General features: G+C 41.3%; 2 protein-coding genes across 11 annotated transcripts in view; one reads left to right on the plus strand and one right to left on the minus strand.

Moving 5' to 3' along the window:
* Nucleotides 1-17,772, minus strand: part of CUL4B (cullin 4B) — a 70,339-nt gene extending 52,567 nt beyond the window's left edge. For both annotated transcript variants that reach the window (XM_008273162.4, XM_051827777.2), the window contains exon 1: nt 17,266-17,772. The gene's annotated coding sequence lies outside the window, so the exon portion shown is untranslated. The remainder of the gene's footprint in view (nt 1-17,265) is intronic.
* MCTS1 (MCTS1 re-initiation and release factor) lies at nt 17,768-27,193 on the plus strand. Of its 9 annotated transcripts, none has more exons than XM_070066833.1 (7): nt 17,935-18,061; nt 19,364-19,516; nt 20,048-20,145; nt 23,478-23,611; nt 25,848-25,915; nt 26,512-26,617; nt 26,988-27,193. In XM_070066833.1, exons 2-7 carry the CDS (start codon nt 19,482-19,484, stop codon nt 27,015-27,017), a joined length of 471 nt encoding a protein of 156 aa, XP_069922934.1. In that variant the 5' UTR covers nt 17,935-18,061; nt 19,364-19,481; the 3' UTR covers nt 27,018-27,193. The 9 variants fall into 9 exon arrangements, with proteins under 9 accessions (XP_002720456.1, XP_069922934.1, XP_069922935.1 ...); XM_070066831.1 differs by having other exon boundaries at nt 18,002-18,199; XM_051827782.2 differs by lacking the exon at nt 17,935-18,061 and adding an exon at nt 18,244-18,818.
* The last annotated feature ends 301 nt before the right edge of the window (nt 27,194-27,494 follow it).

Consider the following 27,494-nt stretch of genomic DNA (forward strand, 5'->3'; position numbering starts at 1 on the left):
AAGTGGGCCAACGGAGGGAGGACCTCTCTCTCTCTCTCTCTCTCTCTGTAACTCTGTCAAATAAATAAATAAAAAGTCTTTATAAAACATTTACATTACAGTCAAAGGCTTAATGCTCCATTGGGTTTAAAGGGTTTAAAGACAAAGATTTAAGCTATCCTTTTCTGGAGAACTGAACCACCCTGTGAGAAGACTATTGATACCTCAACAAAAAGGATCCTGCGTCCAATTACCATACCTGTCTCTTCCACGAAGAACTGCCAATCAGCTTTTTATTCCTTCACTATTAAATAAGTAGGTACTTCTAAAGGTTCATGGAAAAATAGAATAAGAGATGTTTATTTTGGAGCAAAAAATTTTGAAGGCCATGTATTTTTTTCACAATACACATTTTAAAAGAAGATTATTTTATTTGAAAGGCAGAGATACAGAGAGAGGGAGAGACTGACAAAGAGATCTTCCATCCACTGGTCCACTCCCCAGATGGCCACAATGGCCAGGTCTGGGTCTAGCCAAAGGCAGAAGCTTCATCTTGGTCTTCCACATGGGTCCAAGTACTTGAGCCATCTTCTGCCGCTTTCCCAGGCACACTAGCAGGGAGCTACATCAGAAGTAGAGCAGCCAGGACTCAAACTGGTATCCAAATGGGACTTGAATTCTAGCCCATAATACACATTTTTCATAAGCTTTTTGAATATCTTTCATGAATGATTTAAAAAATTTTTTACACCAAAATAAACTTTATTTATAATTCCATTTTTCTTGGACTTTTGAAGTGTGCACACTCTGGGAAGCAGCAAGCAATGAATGATTTGTGTAGTTGAGGCCCTGCCAACCATGTAGGAGATCTAGATGGAGTTCCTGGCTCCAGGTTTTGGCCTGAGCTAACCCTGGCTGTTGTGGGCATTTGGAAGAGTGAACTAGAGGATGGAGGATCTCTCTGTCTCTGATTCTTTATACCTTTCATATAAACAAAAAAATTTAAATTTAAAACACAAGACTTTCCCACTAAAGAAAGTGAATTGGCTGCTCCATTTATGATTTAGCTCCCTGCTGATGTGTCTGGGAAGGCAGCAGAAGATGGCCCTAGTACTTAGACCCCTGCCACCTGCATGGCAGACTAGATGGATTTTCAGATTCCCGTCTTTGGCCTGGCCCACGCTGGCTATTGTGGCCATTTGGGGATTGAACTATGGATGGAAAATCTCTCTCTCTCTCTCTATCTTCCAAAAAATCTTTTTTTTTTTAAAAAAAGGGGGGAAAAGTAAATAATTTGCTTCTAAATTTTGCTAGTGTGATTTTAGGATGGTATTAAAAAAAAACCAAACAGAACAAACCTCAGAATAACCTTGACTTACAAAAAATATAGGGAAGGGACTGGCGCTGTGGCTCCCATCCCATTTTAGGTACCGGTTTGTGTTCCAGCTGCCCCTCTTCTGATCCAGCTCTCTGTTGATGGCCTGGGAAAGCAGTGGAAGATGGCCCACGTCCTTGGGCCCCTGTACCTGCATGGGAGACCTGGAGGAAGCTCCTGGTTCCTGGCTTAGGATCGGCCCAGTTCCAGCTGTTGTGGTCATTTGGGGAGTGAACCAGCGGATGGAGGATCTTTCTCTGTCTCTGTCTGTAACTCTACTTCTCAGATACAAACATGAAAACAAAAAAGAGAAGCAGCTTTGACCAGGTGAGAAATAAAGTCCTTCACTGCCAGAGAAAAATTAGTTTGGCAATTAGAATAAACAAACAAACAAACAAAAAAGGAGGGCACTTGTCTTTCTGTTTCCTCTGTACCCACCCATCTTAAAGTGAAATCTGACAGTCTAACACAATCAAGCTACTTACACTAAGCTCCTTCCCTCAGGAGGCAGGCTAGTTTGGGGAAACAGGCCAACAGAACTTCTGAGGAAATCAGGCAAACACGTTTGCCAATCAATTTGTCCCTATTCATTCATACATATAGTAAATAAAAAATGACCAGAAATATTTAGAGCAAATTACTGTATAGGAGATAAAGACCAAAATGAATAAATAGAACAATTGACCCTACATGGAAAAGGGGAGAAGGAGTGAAATAACACAAAGAACAAAAGCCCAATTTTCAGATTCAAATTGTCAGACATTCACAACATATTCCAAACACATTCAGATATTCAAAACCTCTATAATTACTCACGTATGTATTTCAGCAAAATCAAAAATTAATCCAAAAAAGAGGAATACGTGAAACAGAATGAATAGTAGTAAGCAAAGATACAGTAAAATTTTGAGTTGTCCAAATGCTAGCAAAGTGGAGCAATATGTGAATTACACAAAAATATAATCACGCAGCAGGTTAAGCCTCTACTTGGGACGTTGAAATCCCATATCAGACTGCTGGTTTGAGTCCCTGTTGTTCTGCTTCCAATGCAGCTTCCTGGTCACGTGCCTGGGAACTCAGCATATTGTGGTCCAAATAGTTGAGTGGTCCAATAGTTGAGTGGTCCAAATAGTTGAGTGCCTGGGATGACTGATCTTTTCTGTAATAATGCCTAGCCACAGTATAGAGGACCAAGTAACAGCCCCAGCTGTTGTGGTCACTAGAAGATAGAAGATTCTCTCTCTCTCTCTCTCTCTCTCCCTCCCTCCCTCCCTCCCTCCCTCTCCATTGTTCTGCCTTTCAAATATATGTGTGTGTGTGTGTGTGTGTGTGCAGAGCCAACAATGTTAAAAGAGACAAAGGGATATTTAATATTGTTAAAATATATATGTCACCAAGAACATGTAACAATCATGGACCTTTAACTAGAAATATGTAAAACATTAACTAGAAATATGTAAAACAAAGTATGTTAGAAATACAAGAATACAAATTTACAGTAACCAATCATAGGAGATCCCCTTCTCTTGATCCTTCTCTCCTCCATCCACCTTCTCCCTTTATTCATTTCTGCCTTCTCCAACAAATATATATTTAGCACCTAGTGTTAACCAGTCATTGTGTTACACTCTGTGGGTGCAGAAGTAAGCAAAACAACCTTTGTGCCAGCCAATGAGACTTATATTCCTGGCAGGCAGACAGATATTATTCAAATATTTGTTCAAATATATGTAAAATTACAACTATATTGAGTGCTGTGTAGGAGAGATATATAGAGCCATGAAGTCATAGAACGTTCATTGAGTGAGCTAAACTTTCTCAGAGATCTGATGAGTACACTGAAGTTAACTAGGAAATGAGCAAGAAAAAGCACTGCAAGGGGGCTGGCGCTGTGGCGCAGTGGGTTAACGCCCTGGCCTGGGGTGCCGGCATCCCATATGGGTGCCGGTTCAAGACCCATCTGCTACAATTCTGATCCAGCTCTCTGCTATGGCCTGGGAAGGCAGTACAGGATGGCCCAAGTCCTTGGGCCCCTGCACCTGCATGGGAGACTCGGAAGAAGCTCCTGGCTTTGGATCAGCGCAGCTCCGGCCATTGCAGCCAATTGGGGAGTGAACCATCGGAAGACCCCCACCTACCTCTCTTTTCTCTTTGTAACTCTGACTTTCAAATAAATAAATCTTAAAAAAAAGAAAAAAAAAAAGAAAAAGCACTGCAGCAGAAAAGGGAAAGCATGTGCAAAAGTCCTGTGGTAGTAGGAAGCATACTGTATATAAATGACAAAAGAGCACCAGTGTGACTGGAGCTCAGAGAACAAGTAGAGAATTTTATGAAATAGATATTGGCCACACTATACAGGGCTCCAGAGTCTATCTTAATGATTCAAATCTTATCCTAAGAACAAAAGGAATCACTAGAAAGTTTGAAAGTGAAAAGGCCACACTGTAGAAAATACTGTATCATGGGCAAAAGCAAACAAGGGAAGTCAATTAGAAGGCCATTACTGTATTTGTGATGAGAAAAGAAGATATCTTAGATAGAGGTTACGGGAGTGGTGGACATTGAGAAAGAACAAGCAAGCTTTAAGAGCTAATTAGTAGCCGGCGCCGTGGCTCACTAGGCTAATCCTCCGCCTTGCGGCGCTGCCACACCGGGTTCTATTCCCGGTCGGGGCGCCGGATTCTGTCCCGGTTGTCCCTCTTCCAGGCCAGCTCTCTGCTGTGGCCAGCGAGTGCAGTGGAGGATGGCCCAAGTCCTTGGGCCCTGCACCCCATGGGAGACCAGGATAAGTACCTGGCTCCTGCCATCGGATCAGCGCGGTGCGCCGGCTGCAGCGCGCTGACCGCGGCAGCCATTGGAGGGTGAACCAACGGCAAAGGAAGACCTTTCTCTCTGTCTCTCTCTCTCTCACTGTCCACTCTGCCTGTCAAAAAAAAAAAAAAAAAAAGCTAATTAGTGACATGCTCAGCCCTCTGCTCTCTTTGCTGAGCTGCCCGCCTGGCCTGCCCAGGTGTATTCTTTCCATTCTACCATGCAATCACACTCTCCCCTAGTCCCGGGCACACTCTATCTGTCCCTTCCATTCTGACGGATGCAATATCCCTAATAAAACCTTATCACTTCGCTCTCTGTCTCGTGCCTTAATTCTTTCTTGTGTGAAAGACAAGAACCCCACCACTTCCACAACCTTTTCTCTGGTGACATTTCTGGCGATCCATCACAAAGGATCTATGAAGAAACCCACGAGGGAATTCACGAAGGGGTCATGAAGGGATTGAAAGAAAACTGCATCCAGAAGGGAAGTTGACTGTTCCATATGACTCTCCACTGTGATATACTGTTTGATCCCCAGACCTTATAAAAGGGATGACTGATCTTTTCTGTAATAATGCCTAGCCACAGTATAGAGGACCAAGTAACATAGCCAGACAATGAGAGATTAAACTATGAAATAATGTTACAGCTAGATTGATTTTTCTGTGTACACGGTAAATGGGCAGAACTCCCCTTTTAAACCAAACTGAGGGGGAGATAGGAAGTTGTGCTGATGACCTCAATATATATAAACAGGTCACCACATTTGATCTTACCTGAAAGGCCATACTTCTCCTCATGGGCATGACTTTAACTCACAGGGAAATACTAACTGTCAGAATTAGCCCATGACCATAGCTTTATAGCTCACCCTGATGATATTAAAAGAAATCTTCAAAAATCAGGGTTTGGTTGAGCACCCCATTGACTGACATCATAGAGGCTACCTCCATGGTCTATTTTATTAGAGACCAGGAGAACGAGGAGCAAGCTAGACAGAAGGAGCAATGTAAGTATAGGCAACAAGCCTATTAATGGCTGCTTTACATGGTGATCTGCCATCAAGGAGACCCAACAAGGCTAATCCACCCCAAATGGCACCTTTTTCTGATATGAGGAGCCAGGGCATTGAGCAAACAGCAAACTGGCTTCTGTCAGCTCTGCCAAGAGCAAGGCCACTGGAAACGGAACTGCCCTGGGTGCCAAAGGATTACTAGTTCAGAACCGCAGACCCCGTGGCTAAAAAGCCTTTGGCTCTGCCTAACCTCTGCCCTGCTTCCAACTCTAATCACTGCTGTTGAGGGGACGGCCTAAGGTCAGTGAAACATAAGTTGTCTATTTGTAATAGCCTTCTATTCAGCTCTCCTCCTAGTCAAGCCATGTAATGGGAGTCAACAGGGTGTCTTCCTTAAGGAGATGCACATATCTCTTGCAATTCTCTTCCAGCACCCCATGGATAGGTCTGGGCTTCACATACATCTGGCCAGGCCTTAAAGCCTATCCAAATATTATTAACCTTCAAAAAGCCCTTCCTGTCAGTTCCTAAAAACAGGGCTTAAAGCAACAGTTAACTTAGATAGTCCTACACTTATTTGGACAGGTCTTCACTGAGGACTTACAGGGCCTATCTCTTGAGGGAGGTGCACAATAATCCAAAATGTAGATGGTTAAATGTAAATGGTTTATTAGCCCGTTTCCTTTTCCAGCCTGAGACTTTGGTCTTGTATATTAGCTTAACTTCGTAGCAAAATTTAGCTACTAGGCATCCAGAGGGGGAAAAAAGCATAGCCAGTCTACTAGAGAGTCAACTATTTTTTTTTTATTTTTATTTTTATTTATTTATTTTTTTTTTATTTTTTGACAGGCAGAGTGGACAGTGAGAGAGAGAGACAGAGAGAAAGGTCTTCCTTTGCCGTTGGTTCACCCTCCAATGGCCGCCGCGGCCAGCGCGCTGCGGCCGGCGCACCACGCTGATCCGATGGCAGGAGCCAGGAGCCAGGTGCTTTTCCTGGTCTCCCATGGGGTGCAGGGCCCAAGCACCTGGGCCATCCTCCACTGCACTCCCTGGCCACAGCAGAGGGCTGGCCCGGAAGAGGGGCAACCGGGACAGAATCCGGCGCCCCGACCGGGACTAGAACCCGGTGTGCCGGCGCCGCTAGGCGGAGGATTAGCCTAGTGAGCCGCGGCGCCGGCCGAGAATCAACTATTGAACCCTTATCCTCACCCCTGAGGAGAGAAAACCAGCCCCAGAGGATATGGGCTATGCAGCAAATTCCTACTTCTGCAAACTTCAGGTAGTCCCAGCATTTCCCTAACAGGTTACTGATTCCTAGATACAGGGAAATATCACAGTTCCTAGATCAGGCTCTAAATAGAGAGCCAAAGCAGAGGCCCCTCCTTTGGGAAAAACAAACAAGCTTCCATGACTAGGGCTCTCACAAAGCGATTGCTAACTAAGTCCTTCAAACAGGGAGGCCCTAGACCAGCATGCTACCTGCTTCCCAAGAAAGTGCCCTGAACTAGGGTCAAACTAGATGGGTACAAAATCATATTCATGGTTTCCTGGAAAAGGCCAGACAACTCCAGGACCAGGTCAGAAAAGGCTAAAATATTTGGCCTAACATCACATCTGGTCATGGAAATCCTGGTTATTGCCTCTCCTCGGCAACTGCATCCACATTCTTTCTGCTTCTCTGTAGACTACTGTGCTTTAACATCTTTGTTCTGTCTCTAACAGAAGACAAGCCATCCAGCTCCTGGTGCTTCTAAGACAGGGCTTCCAGCCTACCTCATCAGACAAGGTGACCTGCCCTCTGGACCAAACAGGACAATGCTTCTCAAGGCTACTCTCAAATATCATGGGACAGAGAGCAAGAGAAAAATCCTGATATCCATCTCTATGCCCATTTGTCAGGCTACCAAAGTAGCTACAGAAGATGGACTTCTGGCCATTTATCCCCATAATATTATGGGTATTTCTCTCTTGAGGGGGGAAATGTTAAGTAGGAAGTTAGAAATTTAGCCTTTGTATGTGTGAGATGGGCCTGAAGCCCAGCACCTACTGTGGAAGCTCCAGAAGCCCAGCATTGTGCAATTCAAAGTCCTGCTCAGACCCTGATAACTTTCCAGGTGGTCCCAGCCCTTCCACCAAGGAAAGCTCCCAGGAGAATTCTCTCTCAGGAGCAAATGGGTTACCTGACCTGATAACATGGGGCAATAAAACCTTCACAGGCCGGCGCCGTGGCTCACTAGGCTAATCCTCCGCCTTGCGGCGCCGGCACACCGGGTTCTAGTCCCGGTCGGGGTGCCAGATTCTGTCCCGGTTGCCCCTCTTCCAGGCCAGCTCTCTGCTGTGGCCAGGGAGTGCAGTGGAGGATGGCCCAAGTGCTTGGGCCCTGCACCCCATGGGAGACCAGAAGCACCTGGCTCCTGGCTCCTGCCATCGGATCAGCGCGGTGCGCCGGCCGTGGCGGCCATTGGAGGGTGAACCAACGGCAAAGGAAGACCTTTCTCTCTGTCTCTCTCTCTCTCACTGTCCACTCTGCCTGTCAAAAAAAAAAAAATCCTTCACAGATGCCCTAGGGGAAGCCCCTCTACTCTTCTCCAGTGCCAACAAATCTGGAGAAGAATTTGCTAATTTTCACCCAACAAACCCTTCTGCCAGGGCTCCCCATCCTTTGTCCTGGAGGAGAGGGGAAGGTGGGCAAACAGACTCCCTAAAAAACCTAGGGAGTCCAAACAGACTGCATGCTCAGCCCTCTGCTCTCTTTGCTAAGCTGCCTGCCTGGCCTGCCCGGGTGTATTCTCTCCATTCAACCATGTAACCACGCCGTCCCCCAGTCCCAGTAACTGGGCACTCTCTATCTATCCCTTCCATTCTGACAGATGCCCTATCCCTAATTAAACCTTATCACTTCACACACAAAAAGAGATACTTAGTGGGAAAAATTGGTTGGGCTTCATGATGGACTGCACATAAAGATGAAGAAGACGATATAACAACGTTGGCTCCCTAGTTTCTAACTGGTACAAATGGATGGATGGTGGTGTCATTTACTGGTTTAAGGAACACTGTACAAGGACCAGATTGTTGGCTTTCGTTTGGGGGAAAGGAGGAAGAAAAGGGTTTGGTTTTGAACATGTTGAATTTGAGTTTTTTTTTGAAATATCTATGAGGCACTGCATAGTAAGCATTTGAAATCTTGTATATTCAGAAAAAAAAACTGGAGATATAAATTTGTGTGGTATATGAACAGCTGGTAACTGAGGCCGAGCTATAGGTAGGATCACCTAAAGAGAGACTGTAAAGTGAGAAGAGACTCTATAACTAAATTGAAGGTTGACATTTAGTAGTTGAGGGGCAGCATTGTGGCATAGCACATAATGCCACCATCTGCAATTCTGCAATGCCAGAATCCCATATGGGTGCCAGCTTGTATCCTGGCTATTCCACTTCTTCTCTTCTTCTTCTTCTTCTTTTTTTTTTTTTTTTTTTTTTTTTTGGCCAGGCAGAGTTAGACAGTGAGAGAGAGACAGAGGGAAAGGTCTTCCTTCCGTTGGTTCACTCCCCTAATGGCCACTACATCTGGCGTGCTGCGTCTATCTGAAGCCAGGAGCTGGGTACTTCCTCCTGGTCTCCCATGCGGGTGCAGGGACCCAAGTACTTGGGCCATCCTCTGCTGCCCTCCTGGGCCACAGCAGAGAGCTGGACTGGAAGAGGAGCAACTGGGACTAGTACCCGGCACCCCAACCGGGACTAGAACCCGGGGTGCCGGTGCCGCAGGCAGAGGATTAGCCAAGTGAGCCATGGCACTGGCCTACTCCACTTCTAATCCACCTCCCTGCTAATGGCCTAGGAAAAGCAGCAAAAGATTGCCCAAGTACTTTGGTCCCTGTTACCCATATGGGAGACCTGGATGAAGCTCCTGTCTTCTGGCTTTGGCCTAGCACAGACCTGGCCATTGTGGCCATTTGCAGAGTGAACCAGCAGATAGATCTCTGTTCCTCCCTTTCTCCCTGTGACTCTGACTTTCAAATAAATAAATCTTTTTAAAAAAATTAATGGTAGGGGCTGGTGCTGTGGAGCAGCAGGTTAAAGTCCCATACTGCAGCACTGGCATCCATTATGGACACTAGTTTGAGTCCCGGCTGCTCCCCTTCCAATCCAGCTCCCTGATAATACACCTGGGAAATCAGCGGAGGATGGTCCAAGTCCTTGGGCCCCTGCACCCATGTGGGAGACCTGGACAAAGCTCCTGGCTTTGGATAAGCTCAGCTCCAGCCATTGAGGCCATTTAGGGAGTAGACCAGTGGATGGAAGACCTCTCTCTCTCTCTCTCTCTCTCTCTCTCTCTCTCTCTCTGTCTCTACCACCCTCTGTAACTCTTTCAAATAAATTTAAAAAAATTATTTAAAAATTAGTGGTTGAGTAAAGGAAGATAAGGAGTAACCAGAGAAGGATGAGAAAAAGTAGAATAGTGTGTCAGATAAACCAAGGGACAAGAATTTTCCAAAAACAGGGAATGGCTATCCATGACAAGAGTTGCAGACAAGTAAAAAAAAATGAAAACATGTCTATTAGATTTGGCAAAATGATGGTCACTTCTGACCATCCCCATTATCTGGCTTTGCATAATACACAATCCTAAAACTTAGTGGCTTAAAACAGTAATTTATTATTATTATAATCTCATGATTATTTGGGTCAAGGTTTCAGAGAGGGCACATCAGGGATGGCTCATGTCTGTTTCATTGTATCTGGGACCTCAGCTTGGATAACTTGAGTGGTTAGGGATTAGACTAATGGGAAATAGGTTATCATCCTTCTGTCTAGACAGCCTCTCCACGTGGCTAGCAAGAATCTCTTCACAGAACCACAGACTCAGTGTAGACAAATTTTTACAGTGTCTCAAGGGGATTATGCCAAGTAGCCCAGGTCAAAACTCCAAGGCTTCTTCTGATCCAGCCTTGTAAATACCAGAACAACATTCTGCTGCATTCTTTTGATTTGATTAAGAGCATCCCTAAAACCAGTCCAGATTCAAGGAAAGGGGAATTAGACTCCAGGGATACAATAATTGATAAGTCAAGGTTCCTGAGAAAATAGGAAGATGTGGAATTCAAATAATGAAACTGGTGTGGAGAGACTGGTCTCAGATGGAGTGAAGGTTTGAAACAGTTCAGAATGATTGATAAGAAATATGTAGTACAACTTCTGGGTAGACTTTTGGGCACCTGTGAGGTACAATATTTCTCTAGAAGTCAACAGATCACCTGGATAAGTCAGGAATTAGAGAAGCTCATATCACTACTTAACATTTTCAAAATGAATTGTTTTTACATTTTTACAGTTTTCATAAAAATGTAAAAACTATACAAGTAACATTCCTGATCACAATGAAATAACATTAGAAACTCACCACTGAAAAAGAGCCTTAAAATATCAGCACATTTAGAAAGGGGCTTTTTAAAAAATATAACAGCTGTCTTTTAAAAAAAATTTATTTTCATTTTTACTTGAAAGGCATGGAGACAAGAGATCCTCCATCTACTGGTTTACTCCCCAAATGCCTGCAACAACCAATATTAGGACAAGCAAAAGCCAGGATCCCAGAAGTCCATCTAGTTTTTTCACATGGGTGGCAGGGACCCAATTACTTGAGCCATTCTCTACTGCCTCCCAGGACGCATATTAGTAGAAAGCTGGATCAGAAGCAGAGCTGGGACTTGAACCAGGCACTCTGATATCGGCAAGTGACAATGTAACTGAAGAGCCAAAGAACCTCCCTTAAAATAGCTTTCTTCAGATTTAATTTAAATATTATATAACTGTTTTAAACCATACAATTCAATGGTTTTAGTGTATTCACAGAGTTGTGCATCCATTTCTACATTCTAATTTTAGGACATGTGTCTCAAATAATAAACCAATACTGATTATTATTAACTAAATCCCATATTTTATTCAAATTTCCTTTTATTTTTTTACCTATTTTCGTTTTTTTCTGTTCCAGGATCCCATCCAAGATACTACATAATTGTTGTGTCTCCTCAGGCACCTTTTACATGTGACAGTTTCTCAAACTTTCCTTATTTTTATTGACCTTGTAATCTTAATGGATCTGTTGAGATATTTTTTAGAATTTTGGTTTGTATCATTTGTTTTCATAATTAGACAGGGATTATGGATTTTGGGGGGAAGATCAGAAGGATACAGCACCATTATTATTAATCTTATCAAAGGGACATGTTATCAACATGATCTATCACTGATGATGTTAACCTTGACTGTGAACATAGACAACTATTTCTAGGATTGCTGCTATAACAGGGAATGGGAAACTTTGGTGGTATTTGAAGTAGTATTCCTTTTATTCATCCACAAATATGTATTGAATGACTATCATGTGATGGGAACTTGGATACAACAATAAACAAAGCCTGGCAAATTTCTGTTTTCATGGGAATTACAATCTAGTTGAGAAAATGCATAATAAATAATAATATAATAAACTAATAGGTTTTATAGTATGTTAGAAGGTAATGCATGCTATGTGGAACTTAAACTAAGTAAAAGAGATAGGAGGGGAGGTGGTATTTTAAATACAAAAAACCATTTATTTGGGGGCCAGCGCTGTGGTGTAGTAGTGAAAGCCGCTGCCTGTAGTGCTGGCACCCCATATAGGCGCCGGTTCAAGTCCCAGCTACTCTACTTCTAATCCTGCTCTCTGCTATAGCCAGGTAAAGCAGTGGAAGATGGCCCAAGTCCTTGGGCCCCTGCATCCACATGGGAGACCCGGGAGAAGCTCCTGGCTCCTGGCTTCGGATGGGCGCAGCTCCAGCCTTTGCGGCTATCTGGGGAGTGGACCAGTGGATGGAAGACCTCTCTCTCTCTGCCTCTACCTCTCTGTAATTCTGCCTTTCAAATAAATAAATAAATCTTTTTTGAAAAACATTTATTTGAAAGACACACACACAGAGAGAGAGAGAGAGAGAGAGAGAGAGAGAGAAAGAGAGATCTTCCATCCACTGGTTTACTCCCTAAATGCCCACAACAGCCAGGGCTGGGCCAGTCCAAAGCCAGGAACCAGGAACTCCATCTGGGTCTCCCACATGGGCAGCAGGAACCCAAGTACTGGGTCTTCATCTGCTGCCTCCCAGGTGCATTAGCAAGAAGCTGAATTGGGAGCAAAGTAGTTAGGACTCAAACTAGGTACTGCACTATAGGATGCTGATGTCCCAAGCAGCAACTTAATTCAATGTACCACAATGTCTATTCAAAATAAACTTTAATTATATTTTCCATGAACATTTTTTTAATTGACAGAGTTATATACAGTGAGAGAGAGAGGCAGAGAGAAAGGTCTTCCTTCCATTGGTTCACTCCCCAAATGGCCGCTATGGTCGGCGCTGCGCCGATCCGAAGCCAGGAGCCAGGTGCTTCTTCCTGGTCTCCCATGCGGGTGCAGGAGCCCAAACACTTGGGCCATCCTCCACTGCCCTCCCGGGCCACAGCAGAGATCTGGACTGGAAGAGGAGCAACCAGGACTAGAACTTGGCGTTCATGTGGGATGCTGGCGCCGTAAGGCAGAGGATTAACCATGAGAGCCACAGCGCCGGCCCCATCCATGAACATTTTAAAGTATCTTCATGTAATCTGTTGATATGAAATTCAAAACAGGGAAGTTTTAAGGAGATGAATGATCTGGAAATGTCAGAAAGGAACAAAGAAGACATCTATCCTTCCCTGTGGGAAAATAAACAGCTATCATCTGAGGGCTACATACAGAGGAAGTAATGACTGTAGGAAAGACCCAAGTTTGTTTTCATATAAGAAGGTGAAAGAGGCACACAGAAAGGCTGAAAATACAGGTTTAACTAATAATGAATATGAGTTCTGGAAGGTATAGTGTAGATTTCAGTAGTTAAGTAAACATGAGAGATGGCGACAGAATAGGGAATATACAAAGCCTGATTAAGATGATGAAAATAGGAGCAGGCATTGTGGCACAGCAGGTTAAACCACTGCTTGGGATATCCACAGTCCCATATCAGAGTGCCTTTTCTAGTCTCAGTTTCTCTGCTTCCAATCCAGCATCCTGCTAATGCATCCTAGGAGGCAGCAGATGATAGCTTAAGTGTTTAAGCCCCTGCCATGGAGCCCCTGCCACCCATGGGTCACCTGGATGGAGTTTCTGGTTCCTGGCTTAGGCCTGGCCCAGCCCTGGCTATTCCAGCCATTTTGGGAGTGAATCAGCAGATGGAAGATATCTCTATCTCTTCTCCCCGCTTTCACTCTCTCTCTTTGTAACTGTCTTTCAAATAAACAAACAAATAAATCTTTTTAAAAAAGAAAAAAAGAGAACAGTCCCTTGTAGACTCAAATTACATAATGATGGTAAATCTACTGGGAGAGTTGGGTGTCTGGAACTGTCCTTTAACTTATGTTGATAGAAGCAAGAGTTTGGAGAAGCCTGATATTTGCTCCAATCTAATCCTTTCCTTGGAGTGTTTTACTGATAAAAGGTGAGAACCTCAAGGTGTTATGGTTTTAGTCCTAGTGTATGATTTTGCTCTTGACTACTGGTAGGAATAGGGCTGTATTTGGGGTATCTTCTGACTTCCTGTTGATATTGTTGAGAACTTCTGAAGTGAAATGAATAGATGCCAGAACACAGAATCATAACTTCTGAAGATTGGAGGCTTGCAGAAGGTCTAAGAAACCTGGAATTGTGTGGCTCCATCTCATCCTTCTTGTGGGTGTCTAAATGATGATCAGAAGGGGACTGGTTAAACAAATTGTGGTACACATATACTGTGGAATGCCCTATAGACCACAAAAGCAATAACATATCTTCCACTTTCTTTTTGTATCTCCATCTTTATCATCTGACATGGAAAAACCTTCAAGATGAAATTCTCTAGTGAAATGAATAGAAAAAAAGCAAAATAGTGTATATAGTGTGACCCCATTTATGCTGTGGGGCAGCAGGTTAAGCCGTTGTCTGCAATGTCAGCATCCCTTATGGATGCCAGTTTGTGTCCTGTCTGCCCTACTTCCGATCCAGCTCCCTGCTAATATACTGGGATGGTCCAGGTACTTGTGCCTCTGATGAGAGACTCGACTCGAATGAAACTCATGGCTCCTGGCTTCAGCCTGGCCCAGCCTCAGCCATTATAGCCATCTAGGGAGTAAAACAGTAGATGGAAGATCTCTCTCTCTCTCTCTCTATCTCTGTCTTTCTGTAACTGTGATTTTCAAATAAATTTTAAAAATAAAATAAAAAACTTTTTAAAATGCATGTGTGTGCAATATATATGTAAATGCATCAACAATTTTCTGGAAAGATACACATAAAACTACCACCAGTTCTTGTGTTTGTGGATGGAAGGGAAGAGCTGAGGAGAAGAGGCAGGGCAGGATGTCTTTAAGTGTTGCAATTTAGAGAGCACAAGCTGTAACTACTTGGGTTCCAAATCCAGATTCCAGTATTCATAGCTGGATAATCTTGGGCAAACTAATCTTTTTCCTCAGTTTCTTCATCTATAAAATGGAAATACTAATAATATAATTTATAAATCACTCCAAGAATTAAATGAATTAATATATGGAAGTACTTGCAACAGTGTCAGACTAAGGCACAAGTACTTAATATTATTATTGTCATTTTACTTCTATGTTGTTTGAATGTTATATAATTTGGGAAAATATATACATTTCTCTTGAAAAAGCTGACAAGAAGCCAGGAGAGAGAGACAGGTTGAAATATAGGAGACAGGCAACAATAGATTGAGTAACATGACTGGGATCTGGAATGCAGATGGAAGAATTAGACCTAGATTAGAAAAAGAATGTCTTTCATCTTAACAGTAGGAAAAGATGTTTATTTCTAGTTTGCTTGTCTTCCCATCTGAAGACTTCTACTTTATCTCTAGGAAATGAGTTATTTGTTGAGGGGTTGGAGTATCATTGGGGAGAATGAGAGTGAGCTGAAAACATGACAGGAATATGCTGGGAAAAGCAGCAGAGGATGGCCCAAGTACTTGGGCCCCTCACGTGAGAGACCTGAATGAAGCTCATTGCTCCTGGCTTCAGCCTGGCCAGCCTCAGCCAATGCAGCCATCAGGGGAGTGAAACAGCAGATGGAAGACATCTCTCTCTCTCTCTCTTTCTGTCACTGTGAAGAAACCTTTCTTTCCTAAATACTCTGAAGAGTTTGGGTGCCATGTTTTAATGTTCAGGGACATTTATGAAAAAGAAAAGCCTAACTACAAACTTCCTTGGGCAGCATTTCAGAGCCTTGCATCAAGATGGCTCTTTAAAATCTCATCAAAATTCTAAGCAGGCAACACTATTGTGAAGTGTTTAATGCTATTTATAACTAGATTACTTCTTTTAGTAAAAATGTATGAAAAACTCAGATTTTCTGTGTCTTCAGCTATGTGTACAGTGAGTACCTTTGTAAAAAGAAAAAAATGGGGGGCCAGCACTGTTGGGCCCCTGCACTCACATGGGGGACCCGGAGGAAGCTCCTGGCTTCAGATCAGCTCAGCTCTTGCCATTTTGGCCATTTGGGGAGTGGACCAGTGGACGGAAGACCTCTTTCTCTCTTTGCCTCTACCTCTCTGTAACTGCCTGCCAAAAATGCTGTGATATAGCAGGTTAAGCCACTGCCTATAGTGCTGGCATCCTATATAGGAGCTGGTTCCTGTCCCTGCTGCTCCACTTCTGATCCAGCTCCCTGCTAATGCACCTGGGAAAGCAGAGGAGGATGGCCGAGGGGGAGGGGGAGGGGGAGGGGGAGGGGGAGGGGGAGGGGGAGGGGGAGGGAGAGGGAGAGGGAGAGGGAGAGGGAGAGGGAGAGGGAGAGGGAGAGAAAGGGCTTCCATCTGCTGGTTCACTCTCCAGATGGCCGCAATGGCTGGAGCTGGGGCGATCTAAAGCCAGGAGCTTCTTCTGGGTCTCCCACGTGGGTGTGGGGGCCTAAGTACTTGGGCCAGCTTCCACTGCTTTCCCAGGCCATAGCAGAGACCTGGATGGGGAGTGGAACAGCCAGGTCTCGAACCGGTGCCCATTTGGGATGCCGGCACTGCAGGCAGCGGCTTTACCCACTAAGCCACAATGCTGGCCCCAAATCATCTATTTTTCACTTATTTCTAAGTGCTTAACAATAGCTGTTGATTACTGTTTACAATTATTTGTAGTTAACTGGTAGGCTTACAGGATGATGTTAAAGCTACCAGGAGAAGAATGATGCTTGGCAAGAAGCCTGATTGTAGTCCAAACCGTAGTTTGAGATCTGGTCTTCGGTTTTGCAGGTTCATAAACTCAATATTCTAAATGTCACATAGTTGACTGACACTGGGAATGTGAATTCACACTAAGGACTTTTACAAGACACTGATGTATAAATCAAAATGCTTAATTATTAATTTTACAAACATAATTGTTCACATAGATTTGACGCAAAAAGAGCAAATTTTTTTTCCCCTGTGGATAGATACTCAAGGGAACCCAACTTGTAGTCAGAAGATTATTGGTACCTCAGAATGAAGACAAAGTGAGTTTGTGGGACAATTCAAATATATAGTACCATTTGTTATGAGTGTTCTAATGGTCTATCCCTCCAATATGGACTGGAGTATTCGCTCCCTGGAGAGACAAGTGTATTTGTTCTACTGTTAGTGCACATTCATCCTACCTCCTGAGTAGAGACTGTTCAGGTTTAAAATTTTTTTCTATGCTTTCTTTGCTGATCAAAACCCTTGATGTGTATAATTTTTTTCTTTCAGCTCTTTAAAAAATACTTAAGCAAAGTGTTTTCTTTAGCTGTTGTCTTTTCAGTTTGATTAGTCTAGTATTTCTCACCAAAGTCCATTCTATCCTTCAAGGAAATTACCTTTTTATAGCTCAACTTGTAGGTACAGGGGGAGGCAAGAGATTGCAATCTACTGACTTTTATTTTATTCTATAAGGGTACCTTACTTGTGGCCGGTGAACAGGGTTACTCGATTAAAAACCAGGATGTTCAATTAAATTCAGATACAAGGACTATATATTTTAGTGTATGTCCAAAATATTGATGAGGTATACTTACATTTAAAACTGTATTCATGAGGGTGGGACGCTCTGCAGTCCACGTTGGAGTGCTTGTTTCTCGTCCTAGCTACTCCATTTTTGATCCAACTTACTGTTAATACACACAGTGGGAAGGCAGCAGGTGATGGCTCAACTACTTGCGTCTCTGTCAGACACGTGGGAGATCCGGATTGAGTTGTGGACACCTGGCTTCAGCCTTGACGAGCCCTGGCTGTTGCCGGCATTTGGGAAGTGAAACCAGAGGACAAGATATCTCTGTATTTAAAATAAAATAGGGGGAAAATGTCCCTGTCTTAAAAAAAAAGTATTCGCTGTTTATCTGAAATTCAAATTTAACTGTCCTGTACTTTTTATTTACTACACCTGGCAACCCTGTCAGTATAATCAAATGAAGCCACGGGGCTTGCCTGAGCTTAAGCTGGTCGATAGGCACCAGGCTATTTCATTTCTCAAACAAAGAACAAAAACTGTTCCCACTAAAAAATTGTTTACGTTAACAGCGGTTAGCAACGAAGCACCGAAGATTCTTGACCCGTTGCGGAACCCGTAACTGACGCAACTGCCATAAATGCTGCTTTGATCGATTCCCCGCCTCCTCCATTCTTCTCTTCCTGCAAGGAGAAAGAATTGCTTTATCACTTCTTCCTTCTCAAGTCCCGCCCTTTCAGCTACCCTCAGTAGAGAAGAATCCGTTCCCAAAAGAAGCCGGCAAAAGCGCCGACGTGGAGCTCAAGGAGCGGAAGTAGTCAGATTTCAAGGAGCCGTAAAGCGCGACGGGCTTTCTCGTCTTCCGGGTAACGACACCAGCTCCGACTGTCAGAGCCGGCCTTCCTCGTGTAGGGGGATCTGCCGGACCATTGCTAATTCAATTTCTTTCCCAATCCGGGCCCTTCCCTATCGTCGCCCCCTTCACCTTGGATCATGTTCAAGAAGTAAGGACATGCTGTGGCCTCCATCGGTTGCTCACAAAGGCGGTGGGGGTGGAGGTGGGGAAGAGGGCGAGAGCAACAATCCTCTTTCTCTCTCCCCCGCCCCTGCCATCCTGACTCCCTAAGGTTTTCTATAGCACTATGCTCTCACTCGCAACTCGCAACACCTCTTTAAGCTTTTCATCCCTAGTTCTTAATCGGGGTTCGGTTCCTCCACTCCTATTTTCTTTCTCTTTATCTCTTTTTCTTTTGCCTCCTCCCCCAGTTCTGTCTCCACTCCTAGGGTTCTACCAATCACATTCTTGCACTGTGATTTAGGGGCATATCCTCTTTAGCTGAGAGGGGAGCCCTGTGCTCACTGCCATATGTTTATTAGATATGAACTAAATAAGGGAAGGCTTGACTTCCTGGGTCATGGGAGTGAAGGAGTCTGGGTGACAGGAAGCAAGTGGCCTGTCATGCTTATCGCCTAGCTTCCAGATTAACCTTGTCTTTAAAAATAACGTGCTTGCCTAATAGGCCTTTCAGTGTAAGACAAAAATTCGTTGGGAACCTACGTAGTAGGTTTGCTTTACGGATTTGGTAAACGGAAAAAAAGAAGGGGGAACATGGGCAAAGGAAGGTGGGTTTTGTGCATGAAATTTTAAGCAAAAATAAATAGGGATTTTAGGAAGTATCGTCACTTTTTAGTCAAATCTTGGCAGATTACATAGCCTAGCAGCGGCTGGTTTTCTGTGCTGTATTTGGATTGATACTTTGTATCTCAAATTAATATTTTGCATCAACAGTTGAAAACTTTTTTTTAAATACAGGTTTTATTATTGGTTGGAGAATGTTTCTTTTTGGGTAGAATGCCTAAGATTTTTCAGGAAAAGCATTTTTGTATCTGATTACAGATTATAGTGCAAAATTTGTCTCATCTCTCCCACTACTCCGTTTCAGCTAATTGCTTTGTGCATGAAAGTTTGTTATAATACCGTTGTTAAGATGTGGCTTTGTGCTGCAAAGAATAAAAGGGAAATGGCATTTTTAAAAACAAGTTTATTTCTTAAATATTTTAAGATTTAAATACATGTTTGGGAATGGATGACTGATTAGAATAATACCTTTAGCTATTCTGCTTTTGCTTAGAAATACCTTTTTTTTCTTGCAAAAATCATTTGGCAGATTTGATGAAAAAGAAAATGTGTCCAACTGCATCCAGTTGAAAACCTCAGTAATTAAGGGTATTAAGAACCAGTTGATAGATCAATTTCCAGGTATTGAACCATGGCTTAATCAAATCATGCCTAAGAAAGATCCTGTCAAAATAGTTCGATGGTAAGTTTTTATTTTTTTTCTATGTAAAACTCATAGTAGCTGAATATTTACTGACTAGATTCCACTTGTGCTAAATGGAATTATTTTCACATTAACTCTTGATAGATTAATGATGGAAATAGGTGCAGAATAACTAAAACTTATCCATATTTGTATTTTCAGATGTTTTTATGTCCATGAGAAGTGTGACTTTGTGAATTGTTTATTAAAGAGTTAAATATTTTCAGAGTTGAATTTGATTTATTTCAGCTTTGTTTTACAGAGATTTGTTTTATTGAATTACATAACATGAAATTAAAGTAATAAAATGTGAAATAAAATTGATTGTAGCAGGTCATATTTTTCTTTATTTCCCCCTCTATTGGACTAGTAGAGGAAAGACAATGTAAATGGTGTTTTTTGGCTGAGTTCTTTATTGAAAAAAATTTTTAAATTTACTGTATCTTTGTACATGCATGTTTTATGTGCATTTTAAAAGATATTTGATATTCCTAAAATATCTAACTTGGTACTTTGTCATTTGTCTTACAGCCATGAACATATAGAAATCCTTACAGTAAATGGAGAATTACTATTTTTTAGACAAAGAGAAGGGCCTTTTTATCCAACCCTAAGGTTGCTTCACAAATGTAAGTCTTGTTAGAAATATGCATTTGGCATTATTGGAAATCACAAATGGAATTGCAAGTAACTTTTGATAGTTAACTCATTATTTTAAAGATTTATTTATTTATTTGAAAGGCAGAATGACTGAGAGAGGGAGAGACAGAGAGATCTTCCATCTGCTAGTTCACTGCCCAAATGGCCACAATGACCATGACTGGGCCAAACTGAAGCCAGGAGTCTGCAACTCCATCCAGGTCTCCCACGTGGGTGGCAGTGGTCCAAACTTTGGACTACCTTCCATTGCTTTCCCAGCCCATTAGCAGGGAACTGAATGGGAAGTGGAGTAGCCATGACTTGAATTGGTACCCATACGGGTTGCCAGTGTTGCAGGTGGTAGCTTAATCCTCTATGCCACAACTCCAGCTCCTGAATGTTGTTAGACTGAATATTTTACAAAAGAAATCCAAAGGAAGATATAATTCTAGTGTACAAGAAATTTTCAGATGGGAAGTAAAATTGCTTTTCAGTCTGGCATTTTAGCTAAGAGGCAGAAGGGAAAGGAGTGACTGGCAAGGCTGTGTTAGTGCTGGTGACTTAAGAGTTTGGCTTTTAGGTAATAGGCGGTAAATGTTGAATTATCTGGAGGTCAGGAACAGTAAACCTCTTAGGCAAGTCTTGAGAGAGGTAGAATATTTTAATATTTACAAGAGAATAAGTTCAATTATTTGATTACACTGATTTCATCAAGTACAGTGAAAAATTGAATCCTGATGCATTGGGAGCATTTGTAAGTGAAAATATTTTAGTGCCATTGAGGCATTTTGATGATATTACTGCTGTTCAACTAAGATATTGTATGACCCTAGACTGGTTCCTGGTTTGAAAAAACAAACAAAAAATTCAGGGCCTCTTTACTTCCCTGGCATCACCTCTCCACAAAAAGAAAAAAAAAAGAGACTTTCTTTTAAAAACATTTTAAAAAATGATTTGTTTATTTGAAAGCAAGAGGTAAAGGAAATATGGCAAGGTATTAATGAACAGTTAGTGAATCTAAGTAGATAGTGTCCATGTATTCATTAAGCTATTCTAGTATTTTGTATGTCGAGCATTTTCATAATAAATGGGGGCAAGGATCATTCCTGTTTAATAACATATTAATGAATATGAACCTTTTAGAACATTTGAAAGTTATTCTTGTGCAAGAAGCAGGATAGTATGGTGGTTTAAAACTTGAGTTATGCAGACCTGGGTTTGATTCCCAGTGCATGTCACTTTTGGCAAGTCATTTAACTTCTTTAAGCTTTGCTTCCTTATCTTTAAAAATGGACACAATAATTTCATATATCTCCCAGGGTTGTGAGGATTAAACGAAATAGTGCATGTAATATACCTAGCAAAATGCCTGGAACATAGTAAGTGATATATATATATGATAGCCATTGTAATGCTATAATAATTGTTCAATAAATGCTCACTAATAGTAATATCATTATTAAGGGGCAGATATTAATGGAGATGAAGAACTAGAAAATAAGTTATAGCATGTGAACAGTAAATGCAGTCATTAACTTTCCTTTTTAATAGTAAGATATTTAATTTGGTACCATGTTTAAATTACTTTGGTACCTTGGTAGGAAAAATACTTACCTGTTCTTTGAATAGTGAAAGGGCCAGGGATAAGGCATTAAAATAAATAATTTTTACCCATTATTGTCATTATTACTCCTTCAGAACCCTGAGAGGGTTAAAATGTCGTCCTACAGTCATTATTTGAAATCCTGCAGTGATCCGTTGTTAGGTTTTGAATTGTTAATAAACACACTTACACATACATGTACTTAATTTCTTTCAAGAATCTAAAAGGCCAGAAAGGGGGCCACCTTCTCGCCCATCACAATGCATGTTTGTGGGGAACTTGGCACTAAAGCGTTCATAGATAACCTGTTTCTGGGTCGGGGTTTCATACATAGCAGAGCAGCTCCCTTGCTGTGATCTATTGAAAGTCAGCCCTTGACACAAGGGTTTGTAAGAAAAGAAAAAAGAATCTAAAAGGAATTCATGTATCTTATATAAATTTTCAAAGTTCAGAAATACATAACTAATGATCCCCTGATGTTGAGATAACTGCTGTTAGTTTCCTGTAATATATGTATTTTTTTTTTCTACAATGGAGTTCTCTGTAGAGGTCCCCTAATAGTAACACCTTGCATTAGTGTCATACACCTGTTACAGCTGATGAACTAATATTAATAACTTTACATTAGGGTTCACTTTGTGTTGTACAGTTTTGTGGATTATAATGTCAAGTATCCACTGTTATAGTACACAAAACTTTACTGCCCTAGATAGCCCTTATGTCCCACCTATGTCTCTTTCCTTCTCTTCTAGCTCCTAAGTAACCACTGATCTTTTTGATAGTTGTTTTTTTAAAGATTTATTTATTTGAAAGTCAGAGTTACACAGAGAGAGAAGGAGAGGCAGAGAGAGAAAGAGGGGTCTTCCATCCGCTGGTCCACTCCCCAATTGGCCGCAACAGCCAGAGCTGCACCGATCCGGAGCCAAGAGCTTCTTTCAGGTCTTCCACATGGGTACAGGGACCCAAGGATTTGGGCCATCTTCTGCTGCTTTCCCAGGCCATATCAGAGAGCTAAATTGGAAGTGGAGCAGCCAGGACTCGAACCGGCGCCCATATGGGATGCCGGCACTGCAAGCAGTGGCTTTACTCACTATGCCATAGCATTGGTTCCTGATGTTTTTTAATTATACTTTTTTCCACTTAACTTTATATCGTGAGCATTTCCTAGAGCATTAATTTGTTTTATATATATAAGCATATATACAAAAACATGTAAACATTTTATATATATTCATATATAAAATACATGAATATTGTACATACCTTAAATTATTTACCACTTACTTTGTTGTTGGACATTTAGATTGATTCCAGTTTGTTTGAATTATAAATATTAGTGCTGCAGTGAATGTCTTTCTATTTAAATAAATTTTGCTTCCCTCATTTTCCCCTAGGATGAAATTCTAGAAGTAGAATTACTGAATATAAGAGTTTGAACAATTCCAAAGTGGTTAATACATGTTGCCAAGTAGTCCTAAAGGTTATTACCATTTACAAGCCTCCTAACAGTGTGTGGGAATGCCAGTGTTCCCACTTTCTTGCTAGCACTGGTAATTACTTTTCATAAAAATATTTATAACTTTGATAAGTAAAAAGTAATGTTTTAGTTTTATTTTTCATCTGTCAGAGTATTGTAATTTTGGGAAATATTTGTTTATGTCCTTTGCTTTTTTTCTTTTTGAGTAATTAGTTTTAATATTTGTAATATATTTCTTCTAGATCCTTTTATCCTGCCACACCAGCAAGTTGATAAAGGAGCCATCAAATTTGTACTCAGTGGAGCAAATATCATGTGTCCGGGCTTAACTTCTCCAGGAGCTAAGCTTTACCCTGCAGCAGTAGATACCATTGTTGTATCCTTCCCAGGCTATAACTGCTAAAATGTATTCATTGTGTTCTTGTTTTCATTGAAAGATCTATCTTCCAAGAGAGTATATTAGATATACTTTTTTAAAGGTTATCTCGGGCCTTTCTGATTACAGTTGAAGTGTGAGAATAACTTTTTGTGTCTTGATACTAAATTATATCCTATCTGGGTATTTTCTTTGACATTAAATGAGAACAAATTACAAAAGAGACTCAGATACTTTTCAGCCCTTTTAGGGCCTATTGCCTATTGTTGTTTTTATTTTATTAAAGATTTATTTATTTATTTATTTGAAAGGCAGAGTTATAGAGAAAGGGAGACACACACACAAACACACACACACACAGACTACTTCCATCCGTTGGTTCACTCCCCAGATGGCCACAATGACAAGCACTGGGCCAGGCCAAAACCAGGAGCCAGGAGCTTCATCCAGGTTTCCCACATTGATGGCAGGGGTCCAAGGACTTGAGTCATCTGCTACTGGTTTCCCAGGTCCATTAGCAGGGAGCTGGATCTGAAGTGGAACAGCTGGGACTTGAACTGGCACTCATATGGGATGCTGGTGTCACAAGCAACATGTTAAACTTCTGTGACAAACGCTAGCCCCAGGCCTGTTATCAGACTTGGGATACAATATAAAACTTTGATTACAAGTAGAAAAGATTTAGATGATATTATTGGATCAGCTCTTTTGACATCACTTGCCACTTCAATGTTTAGTTTGGCTTCCCCAGATACACTGGAGTAAGGACACTCAAAAAGGAAAAGAATTTAAATACCAGCTATAATATCTCTTTTCTCAAGCAATAATTTTGTATTAGAAGTAGGTAGTGAAAGGGGCTGGCGCCATGGCGCAGTAGGGTAATCCTCCACCTGCGGTGCCAGCATTCCATATGGGTGCCGGTTCTAGTCCTGGCTGCTCCACTTCCAATCCAGCTCTCTGCTTTGGGCTGGGAAAGCAGTGGAAGATGGCCCAAGTCCTTGGGCTTCTGCACCCACGTGGGAGGCTGGGAAGAAGCTCCTGGCTCCTGGCTTCGGATTGGCACAGCTTCAGCCGTTGCAGCCATTTGGGGAGTGAACCAACAGAAGGAAGACCTTTCTGTCTCTCCTTCTCACTGTCTGTGACTCTACCTCTCAAATAAAATAAATAAATAAATAAATAAAATCTTTAAAAAAAAAGAGGTAGTGAAAGCTTTTGAAAAGTTTTGACTTCTTTTTTCAAAATTCATTTTTAAGTTGGTTCTTTGGGGCATAATGTTTTTTCAAAGAGAAATGTCAAATCCCAAACATTCCTTAGGGGTCTGTTCAAGCCATGACATAGCTGAATAATTCTCCATGATTTCCATTTATAAGTAGCTGTTTCAGTATATTCTGAATTTAATGGGTTATTATCTACTAGTTTGAACAGGACTGGACAGGAGGCTGTCTTCTTTATCATAGTGTAGTAGCTGGTTGCCTTGGGTTGAGAATGAATGAACTGCAAACCAATGGATAAAAGTAGTCTTTGAGAACAGGTTACCTTTGTATGCTCATGATTTCTCTATGTGTTAGTAAGTTTATAGTTCTGAAGTTTCCCTTAAATGGGAAACTTTATCCTAGTACCTAACATTTACTTTTTCTTAAAATTTGTATTTTGAAATCATTGCATATTTACAGAAAATTGCAAAAATATACTACGGAGAGGCCCTGTGTACCCTTTAACTTTTACTTTTTAAAATATGTACTTCAGTGTATAACATTCCAGAAACTTCAGATGATAACCAAGACCATTGTGGTTATTTTAGAAAGGTTGAAAAAATTACATGGGGTTCTTAAAGATAGAATTGGAATACAATCATTTTAATGTGCTCTTTATGTATGAATGATCAAAACACTAGAACAATTGATTTTTTTTTTAATTTCAAAGTTTTTAGTATTTATGTGAAAGAAATCTTACCTCCTTTCTTACGTGACATTCTGGTTTTGTTAGTATGTGGCTATAGTATTAACATTTGACTTGAAACAAAAATAATAATATTCATACATTTGGAATTTAGTGAATATTTATAGTGTGCCTTACAGACACTGATAAGGTCCTTGCTTTAAAAGAGTTAATGACCTAGGAGAGAACATAAGATGGATGCAAAGTGGCTACCTTAGTAACATGATCATTGATACCTCACCCTTCTTTCCTCCACAAGGAATTTTGATAAACAATTTTCTTAGCCGTGTATTTACAGGCAATTATGGCTGAAGGGAAACAGCATGCTCTGTGTGTTGGAGTCATGAAGATGTCTGCAGAAGACATGTAAGTCTCATTTAGGCCCCCTTAGCTTTTAAGATATTGGTCACCAACTCTGGAAGCATCAGAAGTACAGGTGGAATTTACTCTCATTCCTACCACATCTTAGAATTTTTAAACACAAAAGCCTCATTTCTGATTTTTCCCAACACTTAAGAAGCCACTGAAGTCTAGTTTTTCTTCAACATTGCATTCTTTCTTAAGTATTCTGAAAAGGACCCATGTGCCAGCACAACTGTTTTATATGCATGTATATAGGTGATAATTAAGGAAGTTTTTTTTGGTGTGGTTTAAATTGGGAGGGGGAAAGAGGTCTTGCTGCTAGTTTTTATACAGTGACATAGTTCAGTACCATATAATACTTATCTTGTATTCTGATCTTGTACTATAAAAAGTGTAGAATATTGAGAGACTATTAAAGATATATTATCAAAATATAGGTAACATTAAAAACTTTGGAACCCATTTAATAACCAAATTAGTCCTATTAATTTTATTTCAAGGTTATTATAATACTTTGATATTTTCCTTTTCTGGTGATGATATTACTTCTGTAGACCCACTATTTCTTTAAATTTTTATTTTATTTATTTGAAATGCAGAGAAACACAGAGAGAGAGAATGCTCCCATCCTCTGGTTCACTCCCTAATTGTCCACAACGGCCAGGGCTGGGCCAGGTCAAAGCCAGGAAGAGAAACTCAATCCAGGTCTGCCACATGGGTGGGCAGGGACCCAACTACTTGAGCCATCACCTACTACCTCCTAGGATCTGCATTAGCAGGATGTTGGAATCAGTAGCTGGGATTCAAACCCAGGCATTCTGGTATGGGATGTGGGCATCCCAACCAGCGTCTTAACTGCTTGGCCAAGTGCCTGCCCCTAGGCTCACTATTCAGGCTGCTAAAATCATCTTAACACAACTTCAACAGAGTAATATAGTTTGATATAGATATAACTGTAATAACAATTCCCTAATGTGGCTCAATAGTTATAAAATAGCAATGCACTTTGGATTATATTTACCATGAGAGAACCTATAAAAAGGAATAAAAATGTTTGTGTTTTTTCCCTCTACAGCGAGAAAGTCAACAAAGGAATTGGCATTGAAAATATCCATTATTTAAATGATGGGCTGTGGCATATGAAGACATATAAATAAGCCTCAGAAGGAATGCATTGGGATAAATATGGATATTGTGCTGTATCTGTGCTTGTATGTGTGTGTGACAGCATGAAGATAATGCCTCTGTGGTTATGTTGAATAAATTCTACAGATGCTAAAATTCTGTTAGCTTCAGAAATTTTAATTTTTCTTAAATGCAAGTAAAATTGGGTAGCAAACTTGGACATTAAAAGGTGTCTGGTAAGTAACCAGACAGATGACTTAAAGTCTTTTCTTAGGCTAATGGTGTCAGATGAAAGGCAGGACTTGAGAAGAGGACTTGTCAGTTTGTAGTGGACCCTCAAAGAATCTGTCTAGTTAATGAGCTTAAAGCTAGCTAGATTGGGAATCTTAGTCCATTCCCCTCCCCTGGCAACCAGTAGTACCCATTCTGTGTGTGTGTATGTGTGTGTGTGTGTGTG

The sequence above is a fragment of the Oryctolagus cuniculus genome, chromosome X, assembly GCF_964237555.1.
Source record: "Oryctolagus cuniculus chromosome X, mOryCun1.1, whole genome shotgun sequence".
Classification (NCBI taxonomy): Eukaryota; Metazoa; Chordata; class Mammalia; order Lagomorpha; family Leporidae; genus Oryctolagus; species Oryctolagus cuniculus.